General features: G+C 40.0%; 1 protein-coding gene across 1 annotated transcript; it reads left to right on the plus strand.

Annotated features, from left to right (window-relative positions):
* Positions 1–2526: 2526 nt before the first annotated feature.
* LOC107520945 (zinc finger protein 665) lies at positions 2527–22668 on the plus strand. The gene is made up of 4 exons (XM_036231597.1): positions 2527–2598; positions 5456–5542; positions 10404–10530; positions 19498–22668. Exons 2-4 carry the CDS (start codon positions 5528–5530, stop codon positions 21138–21140), a joined length of 1785 nt encoding a protein of 594 aa, XP_036087490.1. The 5' UTR covers positions 2527–2598; positions 5456–5527; the 3' UTR covers positions 21141–22668.
* Positions 22669–25099: the final 2431 nt, after the last annotated feature.

A 25099-nucleotide genomic window follows, 5' to 3' on the forward strand; every position in this document is an offset into this window, starting at 1 on the left:
AACAAGAATTTGATTAAGCTAGTTGAGGTAGCCCTGAGCATCTTCAACAACTGGGATTAAGTTCTTACTTACAACAATAAGCCCCACATTCAGTTTCTGAAAACTGCTGCTCTCATCCCGGCCACCCTGCTACCAGATGACGACCCCAAGCAGCCCATCATAGATGAAAGCAACTTCGTCACAGAAGGAATCAGGTATACTGGGGCGGCTATAGTGACTAATGAGGCTGTTATTTAGGCACAGGCTCTGAGCCATGGAACCTCAGCACAACGGGCCGAGCTAATAGCAGTGACCCAGGCCTTGAGGTGAAAAAACAAGACTGTGAACATTTATATAGACGGCAGGTATGTCTTTGCCACTGCCCATATACATGGGGCCATATATAAGGAACGAGGCCTCTTGACTTCAGGAGGAAAAAAAATTAAAAACAAGGAAGATTTTTTAGCCCTCCTTAAAGCTATCTGGCTGCCAAAGAAGGTGGCAATCATTCATTGCCCAGGGCAGCAGAACTCGGGCTCTAAGGTAGTGCAAGGCAACTCCTTCGCTGATCAGACAGCAAAGGAGGCTGCCCAAAAACCAGTGGGGCCAATTGACAGTTTGCCGGCCCTACCGTCACTTCAGGAGAAGTTATACTATGCAACGAGCTGGGAGGCAAAGAGGAATCTCTTGGGTGTGTTAGGCTCCCGGACGGCTTCATTGTAGTACTGTTGTGGTGCGATCAAATCCAAGAGCCACGGAGCCAATTGAGATGAATTGTGAGCCTTTATTAGTCGGCCGGCGACTGACTGTACCACGCAGGGTTAGAGGAGATCAGCCCCGAGCTCCCAGAAGAGGCAGTTTATATAGCCACCAGCACATCCCTGAGCAGATCATCCCACCCTGGGTAACAGTAGGCCACTAGCATATCCTTGATCAGATTACCACGCCCTGGTTAACAGAATCAGAAGTAAATATTTAATACTGGCTTACTGGAAAATTGTCCACCCATAACAGTACCTGAGGCCTGGAGCCCGACACCTTATAATCCAGGTTCACCAGAGAACTCACTTGAGAGGATCCTAGTTAATTGAACTGTTGAAAAGAGACTATTACATTCCAGGGCTGCAATGAATGGCCAAACAGGTATCAGCCCGGTGCCACATCTGTGTGGACAGGCACCGGGGGGAACATTAAGAGTTAGAGTTCACCGAGGTCAGCCCGGGAACCTTCAGATTCAAGTACTTACTTGTGTTCATTGTTCGGGATAGACTGAAGCCTTCCCCACCAAGCAGGAGACAGCTCGAGTTGTAGCAAAAAAATTAGTCTCAGAAATAGTGCCTCAATTTGGCCTGTCCATAACACTGGGGTCTGACAATGACCTGGCACACATTGCCCAGACCCGTCAACCTTTAGTCAGGGTTCTAGGAATTGCTACTTAGTCGCTCCAATGGGGACTTGGTTTGCCTACAACACCGGACTCACCCCTTGTATCGTTCAAACTACTCTTCTCAGGATACTGGAGTTTCTTGTGTATAAATTAATTCATGTTGTTCCCCACGTATATTTCTACTCTGGGGAAGGAGGTTGTGAACTACATATGTCAAAAAAGAGGGTACAGACAGTGAAACTCAGGATTCTCAGAACTCACTACCCACGGCTCCAGGTTGACGAATCAATGATTTGAATTCCCCTAGAAAACCAGTGGGGAATGTGAAGGGTGGAAAATTTTCAAATGGCCAACTTCTGCTTCTGTAATGTTTAACCAGGGTGTAGTTCTAGGAGATATCCTGTGCAAAGATATGCTAATGGCCAACTTCTGCTTCTGTAAACCTGCTTGCTTGTTTGATGTGTTTTTAGGCTTTATAAGCTACCTCCTCTGGAAGCTCGGACAGAGCTCCTCTAACCCTGCGTGGTAGAGAGTCAGTCCGGGGCCGGCTAATAAAGGCTCACAATTCATCTCAAGATTTGATTGCACCACAACAAAGACCAACTCTACTCGGGGAGAGATTTTTATTTCATATTCTAGTTTGTGATCCCTACAGAAAAATCCGGGTTTGGTTTAATTAAACTGCTTACATTAATTCTAGTTGCAAAATGTTCATGGATCCAACCACTGCCTCATATCCACCCCCTTAGCAGAGATCCTAGTTCACGCTGAACTGCTTCAGCTTCACCGGCAGGACCTAGCTGCAACCCAGAGCAAAAACAGCTTTTGATTTAAACCGTTTACAAGCTGATTAAAACAGCTCAGTCTCCAACACAAGTGGCCACACAACTGCAAGTTTTATCTTAAAACGTATAGAGCTAGTAACCCAAAACATTCAGGAAGCAACGCGGTTGAACAAGACACGAAACACCCCGACGCATTCCTACAGCCGGAAGGCACCTTGTGCGCCAGGCGGAGGAATGGCCAGGCCCCGCCCCCGCCCCACCTCTACACCGGCTTTGTCCCGGCCCCTTGCGGTCCGCGCGCGCGCCCGTACCGCTCCACGCCCCGCCCCCTACTGGTCGCGCTCCGCCCAGGCCCCCCCTCAAGTCGCCCCGCCTCTCCTCCCCGCGCGCTGAGCTGCTCGCAGACCCGGAAGCGGAGAAGGCAGAGCGGAGGTCGCACTGCGGGAAGTAAGTTTCTGTCTTTCTATCTTAAACCTGTGTCTCGCTGCCTCCACTCCCAATATTGGAGTGTGGGGTTGCCACGGACCTTAACATCCCCGCATTCACCCCGTCTGTCAAGTAAATTCAGATGTCGCTGTGAGAGGCCGGGGGCGCTTTCCTTTGCATTTATATTGGCTCTGAGGCTGGTCTCTGCTCTCAAGCTTTTCTGCCTTTGGTCCAGGTAGACACCTCCTTTCACCTCTTTTCCTTTCTTAAAACCTTGTAGCGATCTCTTCGCTTCGGTTACGACATTAAAGTCCTTACGCGAGGTGGATTCGCGGCCTCCAACTTCGCCCTGAGGTCCCAGGGGGCAGCGCCGGTCACCCCGCCCCAGGTGAGGCGACATCCTCTCTCTAGTCCTAGTATTCTGGAGACCCCAGCCCTTTCCTGAGACACCGTCTCCTCCCCTTCTGCTCGCGTCCACCTCTGGCCGGGTCCCTTGCTCCCCAGGCCTCCCTTCCTACTCACCCTTCCTCTGGCCCTGCGTTGGGGGAAGTAACCTGGGCCCGACTTGTGGCACCCAGTGTTCCGTCCCAAATTCCCCTCCAAGGGAAAATGTGCTCTTTGTAGAGATTCGAGTGTGTTTCTGTCCTGTACAGCAGCTTTTTTTTTTTTTTTTTTTTGCCTATTTTTAGTTAATCGCTCTTAACAGTTTTAAGGTAAAAACTTACAGGCATCTTACTCCCCATCCCTTCTGAATGTGAGGACGAGGGGGTCAACGGAAACAGCGGCAGAGAGAGATAGAAACACTGAGGAGAGGAGATGAGGGAGAGCAGATGGCAATGAAGAGAATGAGGGAGGGGTTTGGAAAGAGACTGTAAGAGTGGAAGAATAAGCTGTGAAAGTAGCAGGGGGAGAAAATAGAAGTTTAAGGTAGGATCTCCGGGGAGATGAAGGTGAGCAAAAAGGAAGGTCGGCAATAGGTGTGGGGCAACAATGGTAAGGCACTTCAGACAGAGGGGGATGGGGATAGAAGAGTTGGATCCGTGGGCCACAGGAAGGAAGTCTAGCCACCCTGGGATGCCAGAGTGTGGGGAGAGACAGAGCCTAACAGAAAAGGATGAATGTACTGGGAAAATAAAGAGGGAACCATGGTGAAATACAGAGAGATTGGGGGCAATCAGGAATGTTGGGTAGAAAGAGCAACAAGAGGGGTTAGAAGTTAGTGGGCAGAGACTCATGGACATGGACTATAGGCTGGTGGTTGCTAGAGGACTATAGACTAGTGGTTACTAGTGGGGTGGGGGAGGAGGAAGGAGGTAGGGTAAAGGGGGTCAAATATAGGGTTCAGGGGGAGGGCGAAGTGGGTAAAGGGGATCAAATATATGGTAGCCGAAGGAAACTGGACTTTGGGTGGTAAACAGAATATACAGATGTCAAATGATAATGTACACATGAAAATTATATAATTGTATTAGCCAATGTTACCCCAATAAATAATTAACAATATAAAATAAAATTAAAAAAAAAGTTAGTGAGGCAAGACGGGTGTGAGAAGGAATACAAAGGGGAAGCAGGACAGCAGAGGAGAACAAAATAAGCAGAATAGCAAAAAACAAAAAAAAGATAAAACCCGGCTATAGATATAGAGAAGGTGAGAGGGGAGTGCATAGCAATGAAGAAAGGGGGGGATCCACTTCTGGGTACGTATCCAAAGGAAATGAAAACATTTTGAAGAGATACCTGCACTCCCCCAGCATTACTGCATCATTCACAACGGCCAAGATCGGAAATAGCCTAAATGTCTTTGATGAAGAACAGGAGGTGTATCTATCTATGATGGAATATTATTCAGCCATAAAAATAAAGGAAATCCTGCCATTTATGACAACATGGGTGAACCTGGAGAACATTATGCTAAAGGAATTAAGCCAGACAGAGACAGACAAGTACTATATGATCTTGCTATATGTGGAATCTAGAAAGGTCAAACTCAAAACCAGGGAGGAGAGTGGTGTTTACCAGGGGCTTGGAGGGGATAAAATGGAGAGATGTTGGTCAAAGGGTACAAACTTTCAGTTGTAAAATGAATAAGTTCTGGTTATCTAGTAGGGCATAGTGGCTATAGTTAATCATACTGTATTACATGAAATTACATACATGAAATTTGCTGAGAAACCTCCCAAGTGTTCTGACCACGCAGACACACACAAAAATGGTAATTGTGAGTTGATGGAAAATTAAATTGATTGTGATCATTATTTCACAGTGTAAGTGTATTTCACATGATCACTTTTTACACCTTGATTAGGCACAATATGTATTTGTTGACTACGCCTCAGAAAAAGTGGAAAAGAACAAGCAGGTGGGAGGTGGTGCTAATCCCACCTCACATTAGGTTGCTGAGGCATTTTGTAATTACACCTCTTGCACCCCGACCAGAAAGTTTCGTTCAAATATTGGGGCGGGACCAGCTCAATAATATTTAAAGTGCTTCAGGTGATTCCACTTAGTATCCGGCATTGAGCAGCAAGGCTCTGGGTCCTCCATTTCTGAGGGCTGAGATCTGGGGTGAGGGTGAGGAGTGGGGCTCAGCTCTGCCTTGGGTTTGATCAGGACCAGGTCTGTGACCTGAAGGGGAGTGTTGGGGCAGCCGGGTCCCCATTGTCGTCGTGTGTGTGAGGGCTTCACCAGGAGGGGAGTGTGATCTGAAGAGGTGGGAAAGCTCACGTGTTGGTCTCTGAGTAGGAGTTTGCTGTCCCGAATCTCCCCGTAGCAGGGGCAGCAGACATTGTCTTCTTCACGGGATGAGGTGTCCCCTGTGTGTGTGGTTGTGGCACAGGAAGGGTGGATGTTGATAAACAGTATATTTTCAACTTTCCAGATTGACCTCTAAAGACTTTTGTTGCCTGAGAAGTCCGGAAGAGGAGGCAGAGAAAAGAAAGAGGGGTCCGGAATGGCTCTTTCTCAGGTAAAGTCATATTCTCAGTTGATTGCTGTGTCTGTCCTTCCTGAAATGCTCTTTGACTTACTGATCTCTCTAAGCTGAAAGGTTCTGCCTGCCACTTGTTCACACTCAACCTGGGCCTTCCTTCAGTCCCTCTCATCCTAGTTAGACTCCCATCTCGCTATGACTGTGAAGAGGCTCCACTGGGCATCGTCGTGGACAGGGCTTCACGCCCTTGGACTGGAGATGGAGTGTAGGTCTCGTGGCCTCAATGAGGTTAGGCAGCAGGAGTTGTTTGGGGGCCAATCTGGATGCACTGTCACCTCTCTGTCAACCAGGATATAAAGATCCACATGGAAGTCACGTACTTGTATTCCCGAGTACCTGACAAGTTCTGGAAAGGGACCAATAAGTGGAAATATTTTTGTAGTGGATTGTTTTGTAATACACTTGAAGCTAAATGAGTGTGTAACTGACTTCAGAATAGTAATGACTGAGAAAGGAATGGAAAGTTCCCCAACAGACATCAATGACAGAGGCTGTTATACTCTATTGTCAGTTTTAAAATACGAAGTCAACGGAAATGTCTGACAGTTGGAGATTCTTTAGTTTGTTTTTATCATTCATTTCTCAGAGGTTGCATCTTCACTCTGTGAATTGTATCCTCTGACATCCAGAAGATTTTAGTTTTGATGCAGGGAAGGTTCCAGCTGTATTCTTTTGCATGTCGATACCCAGTTTTCCCAGCACCATTTGTTGAAGAGGCTGTCCTTTCCCCATTGTGTAGTCTTGGCGTCCTTGTCGAAAATCATTTGGCATATGTGGAGGGGTTTATTTTCGAGTTTTCTCTTTTATTGCATTGGTTTACGAATCTGGTTTAATGCCACAATCACACCCCCCTGATTACTCTTGCTTTGTCACATGTTTGAAATCTAAAAAAGCGAGGCTTCCAACTTTTTTTTCAAGAGTGTTTTGGCAGGTTTTTTCCTATTTCTGCAGAAATTGCCACTGGGATTTTGATAGAGAGTGCACTGAATCTGTAGAACACTTTAGGTAGTATGGACATTTTAACAATAGTAAGTCTTCCAATGCATGAGTACAAGGTATTTACTATTTACTTGCTTTTTTGATTTTTTTTTTTTTTTTTTTTTTTTTAGTAATGTTTCCTAGTTTTTAGTGTAGAAGTCTTTCACCTCCTTAGATAAGTTTATTCCTGTGTATTTCATCCTCTTTGATACTATGGTAAATAAAATTTTTTTCTGACTTTCCTTTTCCTATTATTTTTTGTCAAAGTGTATAGAAACACAACCGATTTTTGTGTGCTGATTTTGTATCCTACTTTTTGAAAATTGCTTTTTAGCTGTAACAGTTTTCTTGAGGAATCTTGATGGTTTTCTACATATAAGATCTTATTGTCGGCAAAAAGAGATCATTTTGCTTCTTTTCCAATTTGGATGACTCATTTCTTTTTCTTGTGTAATTGCTATGCCTAGGACTTCCGGTACTTGGTCGAATAAGAGTGTGGAGAGTGTTTATCCTTGCCTTCTTCCTGAACATAGAAGAAAAGTCTTTCACTGTTGAATATGATGTTAGCTATGAGCTTTTTATATATGGCTTTTATTATGTTGAGGTAGTTTACTCATCTCAGTTCGTTGAGTGTTTTTATCTTGAAACGCTGAATTTTGTCAGATGATTTTTCTACTTCAATTAAGATGATCATTGTTTTTTTTCTTTTTTTAATGTGATATATTACATTAATTGATTTTTGTATGTTGAGTTATCCTTGCCTAACAGGAATAAATCCCATTTGATCATGATGTACACTTGTTTTATTGTGCTTTTGAATTTGGTTTGCTAGTATTTTGTTAAGGATTTTTCCATCAGTGTCGATGAAGAATAATTGGTCTGTGTTTTTCTTGTGTGTTTCTCTGGGTTTGGTATCAGAATCATGCAGGCTCCATAGAATGAGTTTGCAAGTGTTCCCTTTTCAATCCTTTGAAGATTTTTAGAAGGATTAGTGTATTATTGCATACATGTTTGGGAGAAATCTGCATGGAAGTCATCTGGTCCCGGATTTTTTTTTTACGGAAGTTTTTGATTACTGGTTGAATCTCTGCACTTATAATTCCATTCACATTTTTTATTTGTGATTAGGTCTTAATAGATTATATGTTCTTGGAAATATATCTATACTTGTAATTTTCTTCCATATATTTTTCCATGCTTTTTTTTATCGTATTAAAAAATTTCTGTGACACCAGTTGCAATGTCCCCTTTTCATTTCTGATTTTAGTTATTGCAATCATCTAATTTTATTAGTCTAGCTAAGAGTTAGTTAATTTGTTAATCTTTTCGAAAAACCATTCTTGGTTTGCTGATGTTGTCATTTTTTTATTCTCTATTTCATTCATGTCTGTTCTAATCTTTCTTATTTACTTTTTTCCTTCTGGTAAATTGAGTTTAGTTTTTTTACCTTCTTTGAGGTGTAAAATAATTTCTTATTTGAGATCTTTGCTTTTTCTAATGTAAGCATATGCCACTGTAGATGTTAGTTTTAGTCGTGCTTTCATTGCATCCCCTACACTTCAATGTTTTGTGTATCTGGACAGTATAAAAATTCCCTTTGTGATTTCTTTTTTGACCTATTTATCATTTAAGGGTGAGTTAATTTCCACATTTCGTGGATTTTCCTGTTTTTCTTTTGCCATTTGTTTCTAGTTGCATTGTGGTTAGAGAAGATACATTTTATGATTTCAATTAAAAAATTTTTTTAAGATTTATTTTGTGGCCTAACATGTTCACCGTGTGTCGTGGAAAATACTCCATGTGTGCTTGAGAAGAATGTGTTTTCTGCTGTTGTTGGGTAGAGTGGAGTCTTCCGTATATGTCTGTTAGGTCCATCAGTCTGTAGTATTGTTCAAGTCCTCTGTTTGGTTGTGTATCCATAACTAAAACTGGGGTACTGAAGTCTCATATGTTACTGTGCTTGCTGTAGCCTATTTTTCCCTTCGTTTCTCTCAGTGTCTACCTCATATATTTGTGAGGGCTAATGTTAGATGCATCTACATTTATAAATGCTGTATCTTCCTGGTGAAAATATCCTCTTATCATTATAATATCCTTTGTCTCCTGTGACAGTTTTTATCTAATAGTCTGTTTTGTTTCCTATAATAACCCTGCTGTCTTTTGGGTCTTGTTTGAATGGACCATCTTTACCCATCCTTTTATTTTTAGCCTGTCTCTGTCGTTAGATTCGTGAATTTTAACAGTTCCTGCTCTTTGACTCTCTTTCTTGTTCTATTTTTCCCTCCGTTTCCCTCTTCTGCTGGACTCTGATCAGGCATACTGTACAGTGGCAAACGGCAGGAGCCACGGCTGTCCCCCTTTTCTCTGATGTGAGGGCAGAGGAAATGCATACGGTGTTTTCTGCTGAATACGATGTTTGGCGAAATATTTGTCCTTAACGACAGTCTTTTCCCCAATTTCTTTTTGTCATGAGTTTTAATTATCTAATCATTTTTTCACATATCCACTAGTATGATGAGTTCTTAAATTTCAATTTGTTAAATGAATGTTTAACACTCAATTTTTTCAATCTTGACTCATTGTTTTATGAATGAGATAAACTGATTGGTATTTGTTATGCCTATATAAATAAATAGATAAAATCGAATTTATAATTTTGAATGTAGATATTTTATAGAGATGGAGTCAAAGTACTTTATGTTTTTTACATGTTTATACCATTCTATTTACTAACCTTTTATAGAATAACGTTGGCAAACTAAATTAAGTATAACTGACATTTTCATCGTCCAAAAGATGCTGAAATACACATGAATACAAATGTAGTTAAAAAAAAAATCATCCAAAAATATGTCATTGAGACACAACTCTCATTTCAGTTAATTTGTGTGTTTATATGTATGTGCATGAGTACAAAGATGTCGAAGTCCATAATTTCTATAAAAGACCTCATCATTTCATAAATAAGTTTTATATTTTTAGCAGTTGAAGTGATGTTTTAAATATATTCCATGGCTTTAAATTTTTTTCTACACTATCACGTGAATGATTTAAATAGTAGCAAAATATGTGCATGTGAGTACGTGTGTGTATGCTTGTGGACTATAATGACCTTTTATGTGATGCCATGTTGTTAATCTTGAACTTCATTCTGGTTTCTCAGGGCATCATCTGCCAATACACTTTTAATGGTCTGTCTGTTACTTAATTGTTTGATTCTTTAAGTTCAATTCTAAAGCTTTTCCACCTGATTTCAGGTGTTTGCTGTGTCATTTCTTAGCTGTGTGATCTGAGGTTAGTTTCCTACAGTGTCTGTGACATAGTTTCCTCCTCTGTAAAATAGGACCAGACTTTTCTGTAAGGAGCTATCATGTTGATAAGAAATTAATACATGTAAAGCATTTAAAGCAGTGTTTAGCATATGTTTTTGAAAACATTTAGTCATTGCTGTCACTGTCATCATCACAATTTAAGAGTCTGACCTTTCTGTAATGGTACTGTGAACTTTGTCATCTCTGAAGACACCGGTCATGCTGTAGCTCATCTAGATATTGAATATCATTCAGTGTATAGAACATAATATCTAACATTACTGCATAGAGTTGAGTGTTGAATTCTTATTTGTATATTTCACGTATTGTCCACAAAAGTGAGATATCCACATTATTTTGGAAGATGTCATAATCTTATGGAAAAGCATGAGAAATTAAAAGTAGGACACATAACTTTCTCAAATTCCTTTATGTGGATCCATCAGAAGGCACATATCGACTGAATTGATGCTTACACCTCTCTCGTTGAATGTGAAGATAAGAACTGTTTTCATGGCTTCTTTGATGAAATGTGTTTTTCATTTCAGGGATGGTTGACATTCAACGACGTGTTCATAGATTTCTCTCAGGAGGAGTGGGAATGCCTGGACCCCGCTCAGAGGACCTTGTACAGGGATGTGATGTCAGAGAACTACAGGAACCTGCTCTCCCTGGGTGAGGATGGCTTCCCTCAGAAGTCAGGATCTGCCCTGGATATCATTACGTTTTTCCTTATGTGCGTCTTGGGAGCCCTTACCATTGACTTAAGTTCTAGAGTTTGCTTGACTGAGATCAAAGCCCTGTTCACTCAGAAATGAACAGCTTTATTCTTTGGCATCAGGACTTTAAACTTGTTTTTTCTTCAGATGATCAGCCCATCTCACGATACATCAGGGTTGTTCCAGAGCTTAAGTAATTATAAATCCTTATGGTATATATTTAAAATATCCAGCTTTTTAAAAACTATCCAATTTTATGTTTTCTGTCCCTCTGCTTCTGATTCAGTAGTTCTTGGAAGAGCGCTAGGCCTCTGCATATTACACTAGTCCATATGCCCAGAAGGAGGCAAGCAGTGGATGGATTTGTGAAATATTTTTCTAGACCCATGTCTACCATCCTCTCAGCTGAACAAACAGCTGGGATTCTGGAAAAGCCACAGCACTTGATATTCCTTGATATTCCTTTCTTATAATCAGGAATTTCTGTCTGACCTGATTATGAGCTTCATTTTGGAGGAAGGCAGAGAGCCCTGGACTGTGGAGAGTGAGGTGAAAAACATCAAAAAGATCAAATTAATTGGAATGTATCCAAGGAATGTACAGAAGTGAGAGGTCAGAAAGGAATAGAGGAAACCACACCTTTAATAGTGTTTGGAAAATGGGAGACTTTTAAGGCAAAACAGAAGTTTGTTTCTTGTGAACTTTAAAAGAAACATTTCTTCTTCTCATCTTATCAGTCTGTCCTTCAGCATGGAAAATTTATCTTGTCACCTTCTGCTGGTGCCGTAGCTATAAAAGAGACCAAAGCCAATCTTTGTAATGATCACAACACTGTTTTCTGGCCCCTGTGACCTCTTTGGTTCCTCGACTTTGAGGAGCATGGAGCGGGCTGTTTCAAATCTGTCTCTTACCTCTTTGGTCTCTTCTGCACTTAATTCCATCAGATGCTCAGTTTTTAGTCCATTTAGATCAGAGCCGAGGCCTTTGTAGTCCTGACTCCTGTTCCATCCCCATTTGCTGTAGTTGGAAGACGTGACCAGGAAACAAGAAAACACTGGCTTTCTCCTATTCCATCTGGCGCCCCAGAAACTGCGTAGAGCTGTCTCTAGCACTGTTGTCTGTTCAGACCCCTCAACCATTTTCTGTCCTGATTTTGCTACACACTTGAGGAGTATGTGTCACAGGGAGCTGGGTTGGAGCTTCTGTAACTTTCTTACTCAGGAAAACTGTGAAGACAGTGGGCAGAAAGATCCTGTCTTTGATTTCTAGTCCTACGTGGGGAGCATGTATCAGTCTTTCAGGATCTTAGCTTGGTGCCTGTGGGTATCTGTGACCTATTTCAGGATCCTACAACATCTGACCCATATCTTACATTTTCTTCTCTCTGCACCACTCCACTTTGTTGGGCATGTAGACTTTTCCAGATTTCATATTCTCTGTAACTTCCTTTGAAATACACAATATTAAGGTCTAAACTTTTATCCTATTTCCTGTTGTGATAATCCTCCTTTAGGTAATGGACAACTTCCGGTGGACTCCTTTACAGAATGGGTTTACTTAGTCACAGAATATTCTTGAAGGAGATTATTTTAATATGTTGTAATTTTATCCTGCTGCATAGAGCAGCAGCACAGGTCAGCATGTCTCGTGATACTGAGATAGAAAGCATCATGAGAGGCTGGCGGATAAGTGTTTTCGGTTTTCTCTGCGGTTTTGAAGAACGTCAAACAGCACCTCTCCAGGGCACTGTGACAGTGCTGATCACACAATACATGCTAATGATCATCCCCTTTGTGTCACAAGGAGTAGTATGGAAATTTCTCCTAGGAAGAACATAGTCCAAGTTCACACCTCCTATCACTGAGGCTGTTGACTAAACCATTGTTCACGCCACATTTTTCATCCCATGTGTGTCATTGTGCATGCTACGTCAGTCTCTCCCCAGCCTCTGGCAAATAGCGTTCTTTTTACTTCTACTAATTTGACTATGTTAGGTACTTCCCATAAATAGGATCATATAGTATTTGTCTTTCGTGTGACTGGCTTATTTCAATTAGCATAATGTCCTCAAGGGTTATCCATGTTAGAGCAAATGACTGGATTTGCAACTCTTTTTGAACGCTGAATAATATTCCATTGCATATCTTTACCACATTTTGTTTGTGCAAATCATCTGTCAGTGTGCATTTGAGTTTTTTCTACCTCTTGGCAATTGTGAATAATGTTTCTGTGAACACGGGTGTGCAAATATCTCTTCGAGATCTGCTTTTGTTTTTTATGTATGTGCACCCACAAGTGAAATTGCTAGATCGTGGTGTTAGTCTGTTCACGCTCCTATAGCAAAGTACCATAGACTGGCTAGCTATTAACAACAGGAAAGTGTTTCTCAGAGTTCTGGGGGCTGGATGTCTGAGGTCAGGGTGCCAGCATGGTTAAGTTCTGGGGGAGACCCTCTTCCAGGCGGCAGGTAGCCGGCCTGTCATTGTATCCTCTCATGGCAGAAGGAGAGCTGGTCTCTGGTCTCATCTCAGGGCACTCATCCTGCTCATGAGGGATCCGTGTTCATGACCTAGTTACTGCCCAAAGGCCCACCATTGGATTTTGAAGATTTCAATATTGGAATTTTAGAAGAACACCAACATTCAGCCTATAGCATACCACATTTTATTTTCCCAGTTGCATTGCATAAGAATTCCCACTTTTTCTCATCCTTTCCTAAACTTATTTTCTATTGTTTTGATGGTACAACATCCTAACTGGTGTGAGGTGATATCTGATTGTGGTTTAGATGTGCAGTTCCCTGATGATTAGTGGTACTGAATATGTCTTTATGTTTGTTGGCCATTTGTATCATCTTTAGAGAAATGTCTGCTTAAGTCCCTTGCACATTTTTTGAAACAGGATATTTGGGGTGGTTGTTCTTGTTGGGGTCGTAGCACTTTATGATACTGTGATTTTCAGTAAGGAGCCCGTATTTGGTCTTCATCCCCATTTCTGACATGAGCTCCCAAAAGCCTCAGAATTTCCTGAGTGATGAGAGCAATGGGAGGATCTCTTGTTGTAACATTTGGTCTCCTGTCCTCAGTTCCTGCAGTCCCTTCAGGGTCTTAAAGGTGAAATGGTGTCTTATTCATAAGAAGCCCTTTAAGTCACAACTCTGTTTATGTTAATGAGGTGACTTGGAAACCCGCAGTGATGGGAAGGCTGGTTGTCAGGGGAGCCAACCATATGATTAGAGGGTTGGAACTTACAGTCCTACCTCATGACCTCTTGGGAGGGGAGAGAGGGGCTAGAGATTGAATTGAATCATCAGTGGCCAGTGATGTAATCAGCAGTGCCTGTGTAATGCAACTTCCATGAAAACCCAAAAGGAGAGGGTCCCGAGAGCTTCCAGGTTAGTGAACGTGTGGAGGTTGGGGAGCATGGTGTGCTGGGAGGGGCATGGAAGCTCCTCGCGCTTTCACCATACTTTGCCCTGTGCATTTATTCATCTGGCTGTTCTTGAGTTATAGTCTTTCATAATAAATCAGTTATCTCCGTTCTGTGAGCCACTCTAATAAATCGAATCCGAGGAGCAAACCCAAGGAAAGGGTCGTTGAAACCTCTAATCTATAGCTGGTCTGTCCGAAGCCAGGTGCCAGCCTGGAGTTGTGATTAGCATCTGAGTGGGACGGAGAAGGGGCGTTTTTATAGGACAGAACCCTTGACCTGTGAGATCCGACACTGTTTGGGTAGGTAGTGGCAGAATTGAGTTGACATGTGGGGCACTAGCTTGTGTTAAGAGGTTTACTTGTTGGTGTGGGGACACTGGCCCCCATGGTATAATTGGTAAGCAGACCCTTTAGCCTTCTTTTTATATTCACAATATTAACCTCATCAGATATATGATTTGCAAATATTTTCTCCCATTTCATTCTTTTCACTTGTGCTTTTTGATGTACTGTAGTTTGTAGTTTTGATGTAGTTCAGTTTCTGTGTTTACTTTTGTTGCCCGCGCTTTTGCTGTCATGTCTGATTAATTATTGCTGAATCCAATTTAAGCTTTTCACCTATTTTTTTCTTCTAGGAGTTTTATAATTTTAGGTCTTAGGTGTTTCATTTTGAATTAATTTTTATATGTGGTGTGAGGTATTGGTCCAGATATATTCTTTTGCGTGTTGATATCCAGTTTTCTCAGCACCTTTGGTTGAATAGACTGCCCCTCCTTTTTAGAGTGGTGTTGGTACCTTATAAAATATCATTTGACCACATATACAAGACTTTATTTCTGATGCCTCTATTGCGCTCTGCTGGTCTCTACGTATGTCTTTATGCCAGTACCGCACTGTTTTGATTAGTTTAGCTTTGCAAGAATTTTGAAAATTAGAAAGCGTGAAATCTTAAACCTTATCCTTTTCAAGCTTGTTTTTCCTATTCATAGTCTCCTGAATTCCTTATGGATTTTATGATGTTTATGTATTTTTTCAGAAAACGCTATTAGGGTTTTGCTAGAGATTACCTCGAATCTGTTGATTGCTTTGGGTAGTATTGACATCTTGACAATATTGTCTTAAAATCCATGAAACTGGGATATCTTTCCATTTGTTTGTGTCTTCTCTAATTTTTTTCAGCAATGTTTTTAGTTTATAGTATATGAATCTTCTTCTCCTTGGCCTTGGTTATGCCTAAGTATTTTTTTGTGCTGTTGTAAATAGAATTATTTTCTCAATTTCCTTTCTGATCGTTCACCATTAATGTATAGAAACTGATTTTTGCATATTAATTATAACTTGCAACTTTTCTGAATTCATTCGTTAGTTTTTTTGTTTTGCAGGATCTTCAGTGTTTTCTATTTATTATATCATCGTGGCTGTGAAAAGATAATTTTGCTTCTCCTTTTTCTATTTAGTTTATCTTTCTTGTACCTATTCTGGCTTGGATTTCCTATACTGTGTTTTATTGAAGTAGTTGAGAGTAGGCATCCTACTCTTTTTCCCAATTTAGAAGAAATTCTTTCAGCCTTGAACTATTGAGTACGATGTTAGCTGTGGGCTTTTTATACATGTCCTATTTGATGTTGATGTAGTTTTTTTTTTTTTCTATCTCTAGTTTGAGTGTTTTGATCATGAAAAACTTAACTTTTTTCAAATGCTTTTTCTGCATCAATGACATGATCATGTATTTTTAAATTCTGTTACTGCGCAGTATTACACTGAATGATTTTCATATGTTGAATCATCCTTGCATTCCAAAAATATAGCTTCCTTGGTTATGATGTATAATTCATTTAATGTGCTGGTGAAATATACTGATGATTTTGCATAAGTATTCATTGGAGATATTGGTCTGTGGTTTTCTGGTATTATCCGTGTCTGGCTTTGCTATTAGGGTAGTCCTGGCCTCATAGGATAAGTTTGGAAATATTCCTTCCTTTTCAATTTTTTCAGAAGAGTTTGATTAAGATTAGCATCAATTCTTTTTTAATGGTGAGTAAAATTCTTCCCTAAAGCCATTTGGCTTTTTTTTAGTTGAAATTTTTTATTAGTGATTCAGTAATCTTAGTTAGAAGTTTTAACCTATAACATGATATAAATTTAAAGTGTACAGTGTGAAGATTTGATACATATTTATGTTGCTAAATAATTACAATAGGTTAGTTAACACATTCATCAACTCATAATTACATCTTGTAGTGAGAACAGTTGAGGTCTACTTCCTAACAAGTGTATATCACTGTATCGTTAACATTGGTCACCATGCTGTACATTAGCTCCATAGAATTTATTCACCTTATAATTGGAAAGTATTACTCTTCGATTAACATCTCCCATTTTTGCCAACCCACATCTCTGGCATCATGGTCCACCTGTGCTGGTACAAGTGGCAGGATTGCCTTCCTTTTGATGGGTGAACGATATTCATATTCAAAAATGTATGTGTGTGTGTGTGTGTGCGTGTGTGTGTGCGTGCATGTATCACATTTCCTTTCTCTGTTCATCTGTTGTTGGAAACTTAGGTTGTTTCCATATATTGGCTCTTGTAAATAATGCTGCAGTGGACATGGGAGTGCAGATCTGGTCAAGATAGTGACTTCATTTCCTTTTAACCTGTACCCGGAAGTAGAACTGCTGGATCTTATGGTAGGCCTGTTTTAAATATTTTGAGGAAATGCCATACTGTTTTCCATGTTCCATAGTGGCTGCACTGAGGTTCCCTCCTACCAGCAGTGCACTGGGGTTCCCTCTTTTCCCACATCCTCACCAACGCTTGTTATCTCTGGTCTTTTTGATAATAACCATTCTAACAGGGAGGAGGTGATTCCTCATGGTGGTTTGGATTTGCATGTCCTCCTGAAGGAGGAGCTGGGAATTGGGAAGCTTTCTTCTGTTCAGTCTCACTGCAGTGTGCTGGGCTGGGAGGGACTCAAAGGTGATTAAATTGCAATACACTGTCCTATACTTTATGGTTCAGTGTTTTGAGGGAAGGGATTTGTTAGTGCTCTAGCATCTTATCTGGTTTTTAGAGTTCTCCCAAAGGATTTTTCGTTTGTATATTCTTGTTAATTTGGTGTCTCTGTGGAGTCATCAGTGCCTAGAGTTTACCGGTCTGCTCTCTGGCTGACATTACTCCCACATCTTTTTTCTTGCAGAGATTGTGTTAAGAGATCCAGTGATATGATTTTAAGTCATTAGAGACCCCAGCAAAAGAGACATTATTATTTTTAATATCAAACAAGGAGTCTTAACCTAAAAGTCCGTATACCAAAATTGTTAAAATTCTTTTTCAAAAATCTATAATATTTTATTTAGAAGGTTCTTTTTCCATTTTCTCTTTTAATAAACTAACGTGATTCACATTCTCGAAATGCTCAGACCTTGGCAAAACCTTCTGCTAGCCTTGTTTCCTAAAACAAACTCTGCCCACCCAGCCAGGAGATCATTCTGAACCTGTGGTCTTCCTACTTTGTCGTACTGTTCATATGATTTTATCGTGTCTGCATAGGTGTAGAATAAACTCATCCATCTGCTCATGCTGGACTTTTTGTGGGTTTTCCCTTCCGCTCCTGGTAAGAGCATTCTTGCACAATTGTCCTGGAATATCTATGTATATTTTCATGAAATATGCCTGGGAATGGAATTCATATGGTACTCAATTTAATAAATTTCATAGCAAGTATTCTAATAGGCGTAAACCTGCTTCCACCTACCACACCACACTCTCCATTTTTAAATCGCCTTCATTGTGCCCCATGCTCATAGTATAATTCCCACAGTTTCAAGTGGGACAGTATTCTGCTACTCGCTAAACCAGTTCTTCTTTCTTCCAAGGTCAGGATTTTAGTTGCCCTCCTGCCACTCCCACATGTCCTTTACTTCCTATACTCCACTTGCCTTCTCCAGTCCTGACGCCCTCACGTAGCACCTTGATCTGGCTGGAATACACTGTTATTTCCTAGCATGTTAAGTCTGTGCTCCCAAACTCTGCCCACCTGCACTCCTCAGACTGTAAAAAATGCCCCCTTCATCAGCAGAACAACCTTCTCAGGGCATCGCAGGGGTGACGGCTGAGGAACACTGTCAGTTACGTAGCCCAGCACTTGCATCTCTCTTGAAGTGTTTCTTTCTGAGCTCTTGGTGATCTGCACTGCCTGGGTGGGCAGTCATGCTTTAAGAACATATCACCCGAGTCTGTGAGTCCAGGTTTAAATCCCGGTTCTCTTTGTATATAAATGGAGGTTATATACATAAACCCTGTGAGTTTACTCCTTTTATTGAAAAATAGTGGTAATTTCCAGCAAGGTTTTTAAAAGCGTATGAGTACGTTTAGATGACTTAGTGCACATTTTATACTAAAGACTCAAAAGTTACTTTTGTGTAATAAATGATATTCTATCTTATTTATTATGAGATACCCTTTTGCTTGTATTATATTGTACGTTTTTGTTTTGTAATTTGTTCCCTCACCTTAGTTAAAAAATTTTCAAAGTACAGACTGTGTTACATAGGGAATTGCTCTAGTGGTGGGCAATTGTATAACTGCTACCATAAAATCATAATGGTGACCTTTGGCTTCCTTCTCGTAATCTTCTTTATAATGTTATGTATTTTTCTGACCTGATACTTCAGAAGTCAGTGATCCTAGTATAGTTTCCAGTTCCCATGTTGTGTGATCTTTCTGAAAGTTCTTTCTTTATTCTTATGGGGGAATGTTTAGAGTTTAATGGAGTATAGTTTTCCATACTAAAGACTCTTGTTATTTATTGCTGGTTTATCATGGTTTCCTAGAACATTTTATTTAATGACTTTTTTTTTGATGTGGAGATGATGGTCTTTCAGCATGTATTATGCAGTATAACTAACATGCATCACTTGTCGATGTTCTAAAATGCCTATTCTTAATGGGTTCAGATAGTTTTATAACAGGTATTTAGAAAAATATTCTGGATAATTTAAAAAATTGTTCTTAATGTTATATTTGTTGTACAATTTTAAACTGCCCATTATTTAAATTATTTAAATAATCTTATTTGTATTATTTACCATTACAATGTTATCTGTTCTTTGGCATTTATTTATGTGTAAATATGTACAATTTTTTTCTCAGTTATGAGATAGCAGTATGGTTACTGTAAAATGGTATATATTTGGGGGTCATGGTGGAAAAATACCTTTCTTTGAGAGCTAATATAAGTTTGCACAACGTGTTTTTATCATAGGGTGTTTGAAACTAGGCTGCCCTAAAATTAATTTGAATTACATACAATCACTATTTTATTAGTAAAGAACCCTATTTTCTCACTGTTTTTAAAAATTCGAGTACCATGGTTGAGAAGCTTTATAACTGTACAGTATAACTGTACTTTTAGTGTCATACAGCTTTTACATGAAACATTTATTTAGAAACTGTAGTTAATAGGATATCTGTGGTTGTTTATATCTTGTAGACATCTCTCCTCCACATGTGATCAAGCTGTTACAGCCAACAACAACCAGTGATAAAGGAGAAGTATTTCAAACAGTGATGTTTGGTGGACCAGAAAGCCATGTAATCAAAGACTTTTACTTAAGGGAAATCAAGGAAAATATGCATGCCTTTGAGTGTCAATGGAGAGATGATGAGAAAAATTACAAAAGAATGCCTATCACCCCTAGAAAACATCTCAGTGATAGAAGAGATCAAGACGGTCAAAAGGACGCAGGAAACAAGCCTATTGGAAACAGGCTGAGATTAAGCTTTCAGGATGAACTGCAGATATTTCATACTGAAGGGAACATTTATGGATGTAATCTGGCTGAGAACTCTGTCAGCAACACCTGCTCAGTCCAGGCCAGCATTTCTAATAAGTATGGGAATGATTTTAGGCATCTTTCAGTACTGACAAAAGAAAAAGAATGCAGGAAAAAACCTTACAAATGTAATGAGTGTGGAAAAGCCTTTAGTATGCGTTCAAGACTAATTTACCACCAGGTAATTCATAGTGGAGAAGGACCTCACAAATGTAATGAGTGTGGCAAAGCCTTTAGTGTGCGTTCAAGCCTAATTAGACATCAGGTAATCCACAGTGGAGAGAAACCTTACAAATGTAATGACTGTGGCAAGGCTTTTAGTGAAAAATCAAACCTTGCATGCCATCGGAGAATACATACTGGAGAGAAGCAATGCAAATGCAATGAGTGTGGCAAAGCTTTTAGTGTGAGTTCAAGCCTAAGTAGACATCAGATTATCCACACTGGAGAGAAGCCTTACAAATGTAATGAGTGTGGCAAGGCTTTCCATAGGAAATCATACCTTGCAAGTCATCAATGCATTCATACTGGTGAAAAACCTTACAAATGTAATGAATGTGGCAAGGTTTATATTTATAAATCAAACCTTGCACGTCATCAGAGCGTTCACACTGGTGAAAAACTTTACAACTGTAATGAGTGTGGCAAAGTCTTTAGTGAAAAATCAAACCTTGCATGCCATCGGAAAATACATACTGAAGAGAAACGATACAAATGTAATGAGTGTGGCAAAGCTTTTAGTGTGAGTTCAAGCTTAAGTAGACATCAGATGATCCACACTGGAGAGAAACCTTTCAGATGTAATGAGTGTGGCAAAGTTTTCTATAGAAAATCACATGTTGCAAGACATAGGCGTGTTCATACTGGTGAAAAACCATACAAATGTAATGAGTGTGGCAAGGACTTTAGTTACTCTTCACATCTTGCAAGACATCTGAGAATACATACTGGAGAGAAACCTTACAAATGTAACGAGTGTGGCAAAGCTTTTAGCGTGCGCTCAAGGCTAACCAACCATCAGGTAATTCACAGTGGAGAAAAACCTTTCAGATGTAATGTGTGTGGCAAGGACTTTAGTGAAAAATCAAACCTTGCATGCCATCTGAGAATACATACTGGAGAGAAACCTTACAAATGTAATGAGTGTGGCAGAGCCTTTAGAGTGCGTTCAAGCTTAACGTACCATCAGGTTATCCACAGTGGAGAAAAGCCTTACAAATGTAATGTGTGTGGCAAGGACTTTCGTCACTCATCACAGCTTGCAAGACATTGGAGAATACATACTGAAGAGAAACCTTAATAATGTAATGAGTGTGGCAAAGTTTTTAGTGTGAGTTCTTGCCTAGTTTACCATCAGGTAATCTATACTGGGGAGAGACCTTACAAATGTAGTGGATGTGGCAAGGCTACACCTTGGTGCACATCAGATAATCCATACTGGAGAGAAGCCATATAAATATTTGTGCCAAGGTGTTCAGTCAGAAGTTATACCTTGCAAATCATTAGAAAACTCATACCGGAGAGAAACCTTACAAATGTAATGACTGTAGCAAAGTCTTTAGTCAAAATTCACACCTTGTCAGTCACTAGAGAATTCATATTGGAGAGAAGCCTTACAAGTATAATGAGTATGAAAAATCCTTTACTGTGCACTCAAGGCTAAACAACCATCCAGTAGTTCATTCAGATCCATATTCCCTAGATAATGACACTGATTATCATATTTATTATTGTATGAATTAGCATCAGGGAAGGCAGAGAATAGTGTAAGAGTATGGTATGTTATCATGGTTATTCTGGTCCCCTTCTCCAGATAGGCCACTGTAGGTGATAGAAAAGAATGCTTTACCAACTGACCATGAAACAAGCAGGCCCAGACATTAAGGGACTGAGCTTTCCATGGGAGGAGAGTGCTAGGTTACTAGGGAGCACTTCTGTAGTACAAATAATAGAGAAGAAATGGTGGTGAGTTTCTCCATTGAGTAGCAATAGCTGTGGTATATCAAAGATTAGTGGAAAATTAGTTTCATTTTTGGAAACTGAAGAAAGAGCTGTTATCTGAGAGGGGCATTTAATCAAAACCAGAATAGAATGTGCATGTGGTTGCTTCACATTTAACTGTTGGCATTCCTTTTGCCATTTTATTCAGAATGTATTATGTCTTGTGTTTTAATTAATAAAATTTAATCATCCCCCATAATCCAAGACAATCTCCCCATTTTATCAGCTGACCTTAATTCCCTTTTGTCATATGCCATAATATAGTTCTGAGGATCAGGGAATGGACACTTTTGGGGGTACAGTCATTATTCTCCTTACCGTAAGAGAGGATATGCCTGATTTACCAACCAGAAATTCAGGACAGTATAGGTGAAGGTAAATTTCCAAAGAAAATGGGAATTCAGGAAAGAAGATAATGATTTATTAGTGGCCAAAAGTGGCAAAAGTCCTCAACTGATGGGGAGATCATTTCAGATGAAAGAGTTGCTGAGTGGACACAACCATAGCAATCTACAGAGCAAAGTCACAGTCAAATCTCTGATGATTTATGTTCTCTCAATGTCTCAAGATCACTGTTACAACTACCGCCATCTGAACATAGTACTTAACGGGAAGTACAAGTGAAAGTGGACTTGTGTTGACTTATAAAGTATGCAGAGGTTTGTTTTTAACTTCTGTTCAAGTTCTCTTGTTTGTCCTTTTCTTATACAAATGGAATGTAGAATTCATAAAAATGATTATGTGAGGGTACCAGTGCATTGAAAGCTTAATTCTGTTGTGTTTAAGAAAATAAAACATTTTAAAAAATTGTTTTTTAGAACACCAAATGGGTCATGTTTCTTCTACCAAGAGTTTAATCCCACCTTCGTAGGGTACTTTATAACTTACAAGGTACCATTAGGCTCTCAAGGTTTAAGGAATCTATAACAATTTTCTTCCATGATGGGACCAAAGAATGAACAATTTTGGGGTTATACACTTGGAACTTCCACTTGAATTATTCTCTGCACACTCTGCCCCAGGACATTTATTGGGCTGCAACAAAAATACCATAGCACTGCAGTTTCAGACTCTGATCCCTTAAAAATTCTTCTCATGAATATACACCATATGATTGTTTCTTTATGTCCTGTTTTTGCCCAAATAAACCCAGGTCACACGTCTTGATTTACATGAAGTAAAAACAGGATTGTAGTAACCATGTGGAAAAATTAAGAAATCAAAGAAAATTTCAGAAATAAGGATAAAAATAAAACCTCTTGAGTGTGGAGCACTCAGTGAAATAAATAGGTGAACAAGAGATAGCTTCTTACATAGAAAGCTTCTTAAGGAGAGTATGGTAGACTTCCTGCTGATGAAAAAATGGCTTGAGAGAATAGGGAATGGTGACCTATTAAGTGTGTTAGGGTGTGAACAGGGTAAGACTGGGTTAAAGGTACCCACTTACAGTTTGAATTCCTAGCTGGTATAAAAGGAGGGGCCTCTCAGGCTGTACTATCAGCTTTCTCAGATGGGCAGAACAGGGAGAGGTGGTAGTGAGGCTTAACAGATGTCAGAAATCAAACATCAAGAAATACAATCAGGGAAAAACATGGCGGAGTGAGAGATGTCCTCAGATCTCTCCCCTTGAAACAATAAGCTGAACATCTAAAACTGAACAAAAAAACACCCAAACTGCACACCAGCACCTCTGAGCATGGAATCTGCACATAAGAGCTACCACAAGTCAGAACCCCAGGTGTCAGTAGGTGGACTGGAAGAAACAAAGAAGCTGCCTCTTGCAGCAGAGCTCCTTGTAGGAGGAGGGAGAGGGGAAAAGGAGTGGTGAGTTCCCTGAACAGCCTTTCCTGAGAGTGCTGTGAGCTCCACATGGCTGGCAGCAGTTCTCAATCATCAGGGCAGAAGGCTGAGAAACAGGGATGGCAGAAAAGCGGGTTTGGCAGAGAAACAGTTGAATTTTACCAGCTGCGGTTGCAAAAGTGCAGCTGAGCTGCAGCTTCCAACCCCCAACCCAGAGTGCCCCTCGCCCCATACCCTCCGAGATGGAATGCGGCAGAGCCCCAGGAGAATCTGAGCAAACACCACCGAAACTGTCACCAACACTGACATTATTAGCACTTTATATGGAGCAGAGATCAAAGAGGTTTAGACGCCACCTACTGGAAACCAAAAGAAAAACACCTTATTTGCAAGAAGCTAGGGACCATTATATAATAAATCTTTCTGGGGAAAAAAAAAAAAGGAAAAAGAACACATTTCCCTTAATGCCCATGTGAAGAAATAGAAATAGTCCCTTAAACACCATGAACAACTATGGTGACAAAGCATCTCAGAAAGAAAGAAAAAAATCTCCAGCAAATAAGCTTACAGGCATAGAAATATGCGACTTAAGTGACAGAGAATTCAGGCTGGTACTTCTGAAAAAACTCAGTGAGATTTGACACGAATCATATCAACAATTTCAGGAATTGAAAAAATAACTAGATGAACAGAGTGAGTTGTTGAGCAAGAAGACCGACCGAAACCCTCAAAAAGAACCGAATAAATCTTCTGGAGTTGAAAAATGAAATAGCAAGCTTGGGAAATACAGTTGACTAAATGGAGGAAAGGATCAGTGATATCGAAGACAGAAATCTAGAAATAAATCAGAAGGAAGAAGAGAGAAACCAAAGAATGAAAAATAATGATAGAGACATACAAGAACTAGCTGATACCATCAGGAAAGGAAACAAGGATAATAGGCATTAATGAAGGGGAAGAAAAGGAGCAGGGATTCGAAAGCATTTTCAGATAAATAGTTGACGAGAATTTCCCAAACCTAAGGAATTAGCTGGAGCTTGGAATTCAAAAAGTCAATAAAACACCCAATTATCTCACCCCAAGAATGCCTTCACCGAGACACATTGTATTAAAATTATAAAAATAAGCAACAAAGACAGAATGCTCAGGGCAGCAAGGGAAACCCATTACATTATTGTCGGGTTTCTCAGGACAAATCCTATAAGCCAGAAAGGAGTGGAATCAAATATTCAAATATTACATGAAAGGAACTACCAGCTAAGAATAATGTATCCAGCTAAGCTCTCGTTTAGATTTGAAGGAGATATAGATCTTTTCAGACATTTAAAAATTGAGGGAATTCTCTACTATGAGGTCTGCACTACAGGAAATATTGAAAGAGGTCGTCTCACCTAAAACAAAATGACAACAACAACAACAACAAGCATAATTAAGAGTAAGATGACTTGCAGGCTGATA

Source organism: Rousettus aegyptiacus, unplaced genomic scaffold (assembly GCF_014176215.1).
Source record: "Rousettus aegyptiacus isolate mRouAeg1 unplaced genomic scaffold, mRouAeg1.p scaffold_m13_p_14, whole genome shotgun sequence".
In the NCBI taxonomy this organism is placed as follows: domain Eukaryota; kingdom Metazoa; phylum Chordata; class Mammalia; order Chiroptera; family Pteropodidae; genus Rousettus; species Rousettus aegyptiacus.

What these genes read in the sequence shown, in the direction of transcription:
- LOC107520945 (XM_036231597.1), top strand. An exon ending in CAGGAACCTGCTCTCCCTGG is followed by an intron (nt 10,531 to 19,497) that starts GTGAGGATGGCT and finishes TATATCTTGTAG; the next exon opens with ACATCTCTCCTCCACATGTG.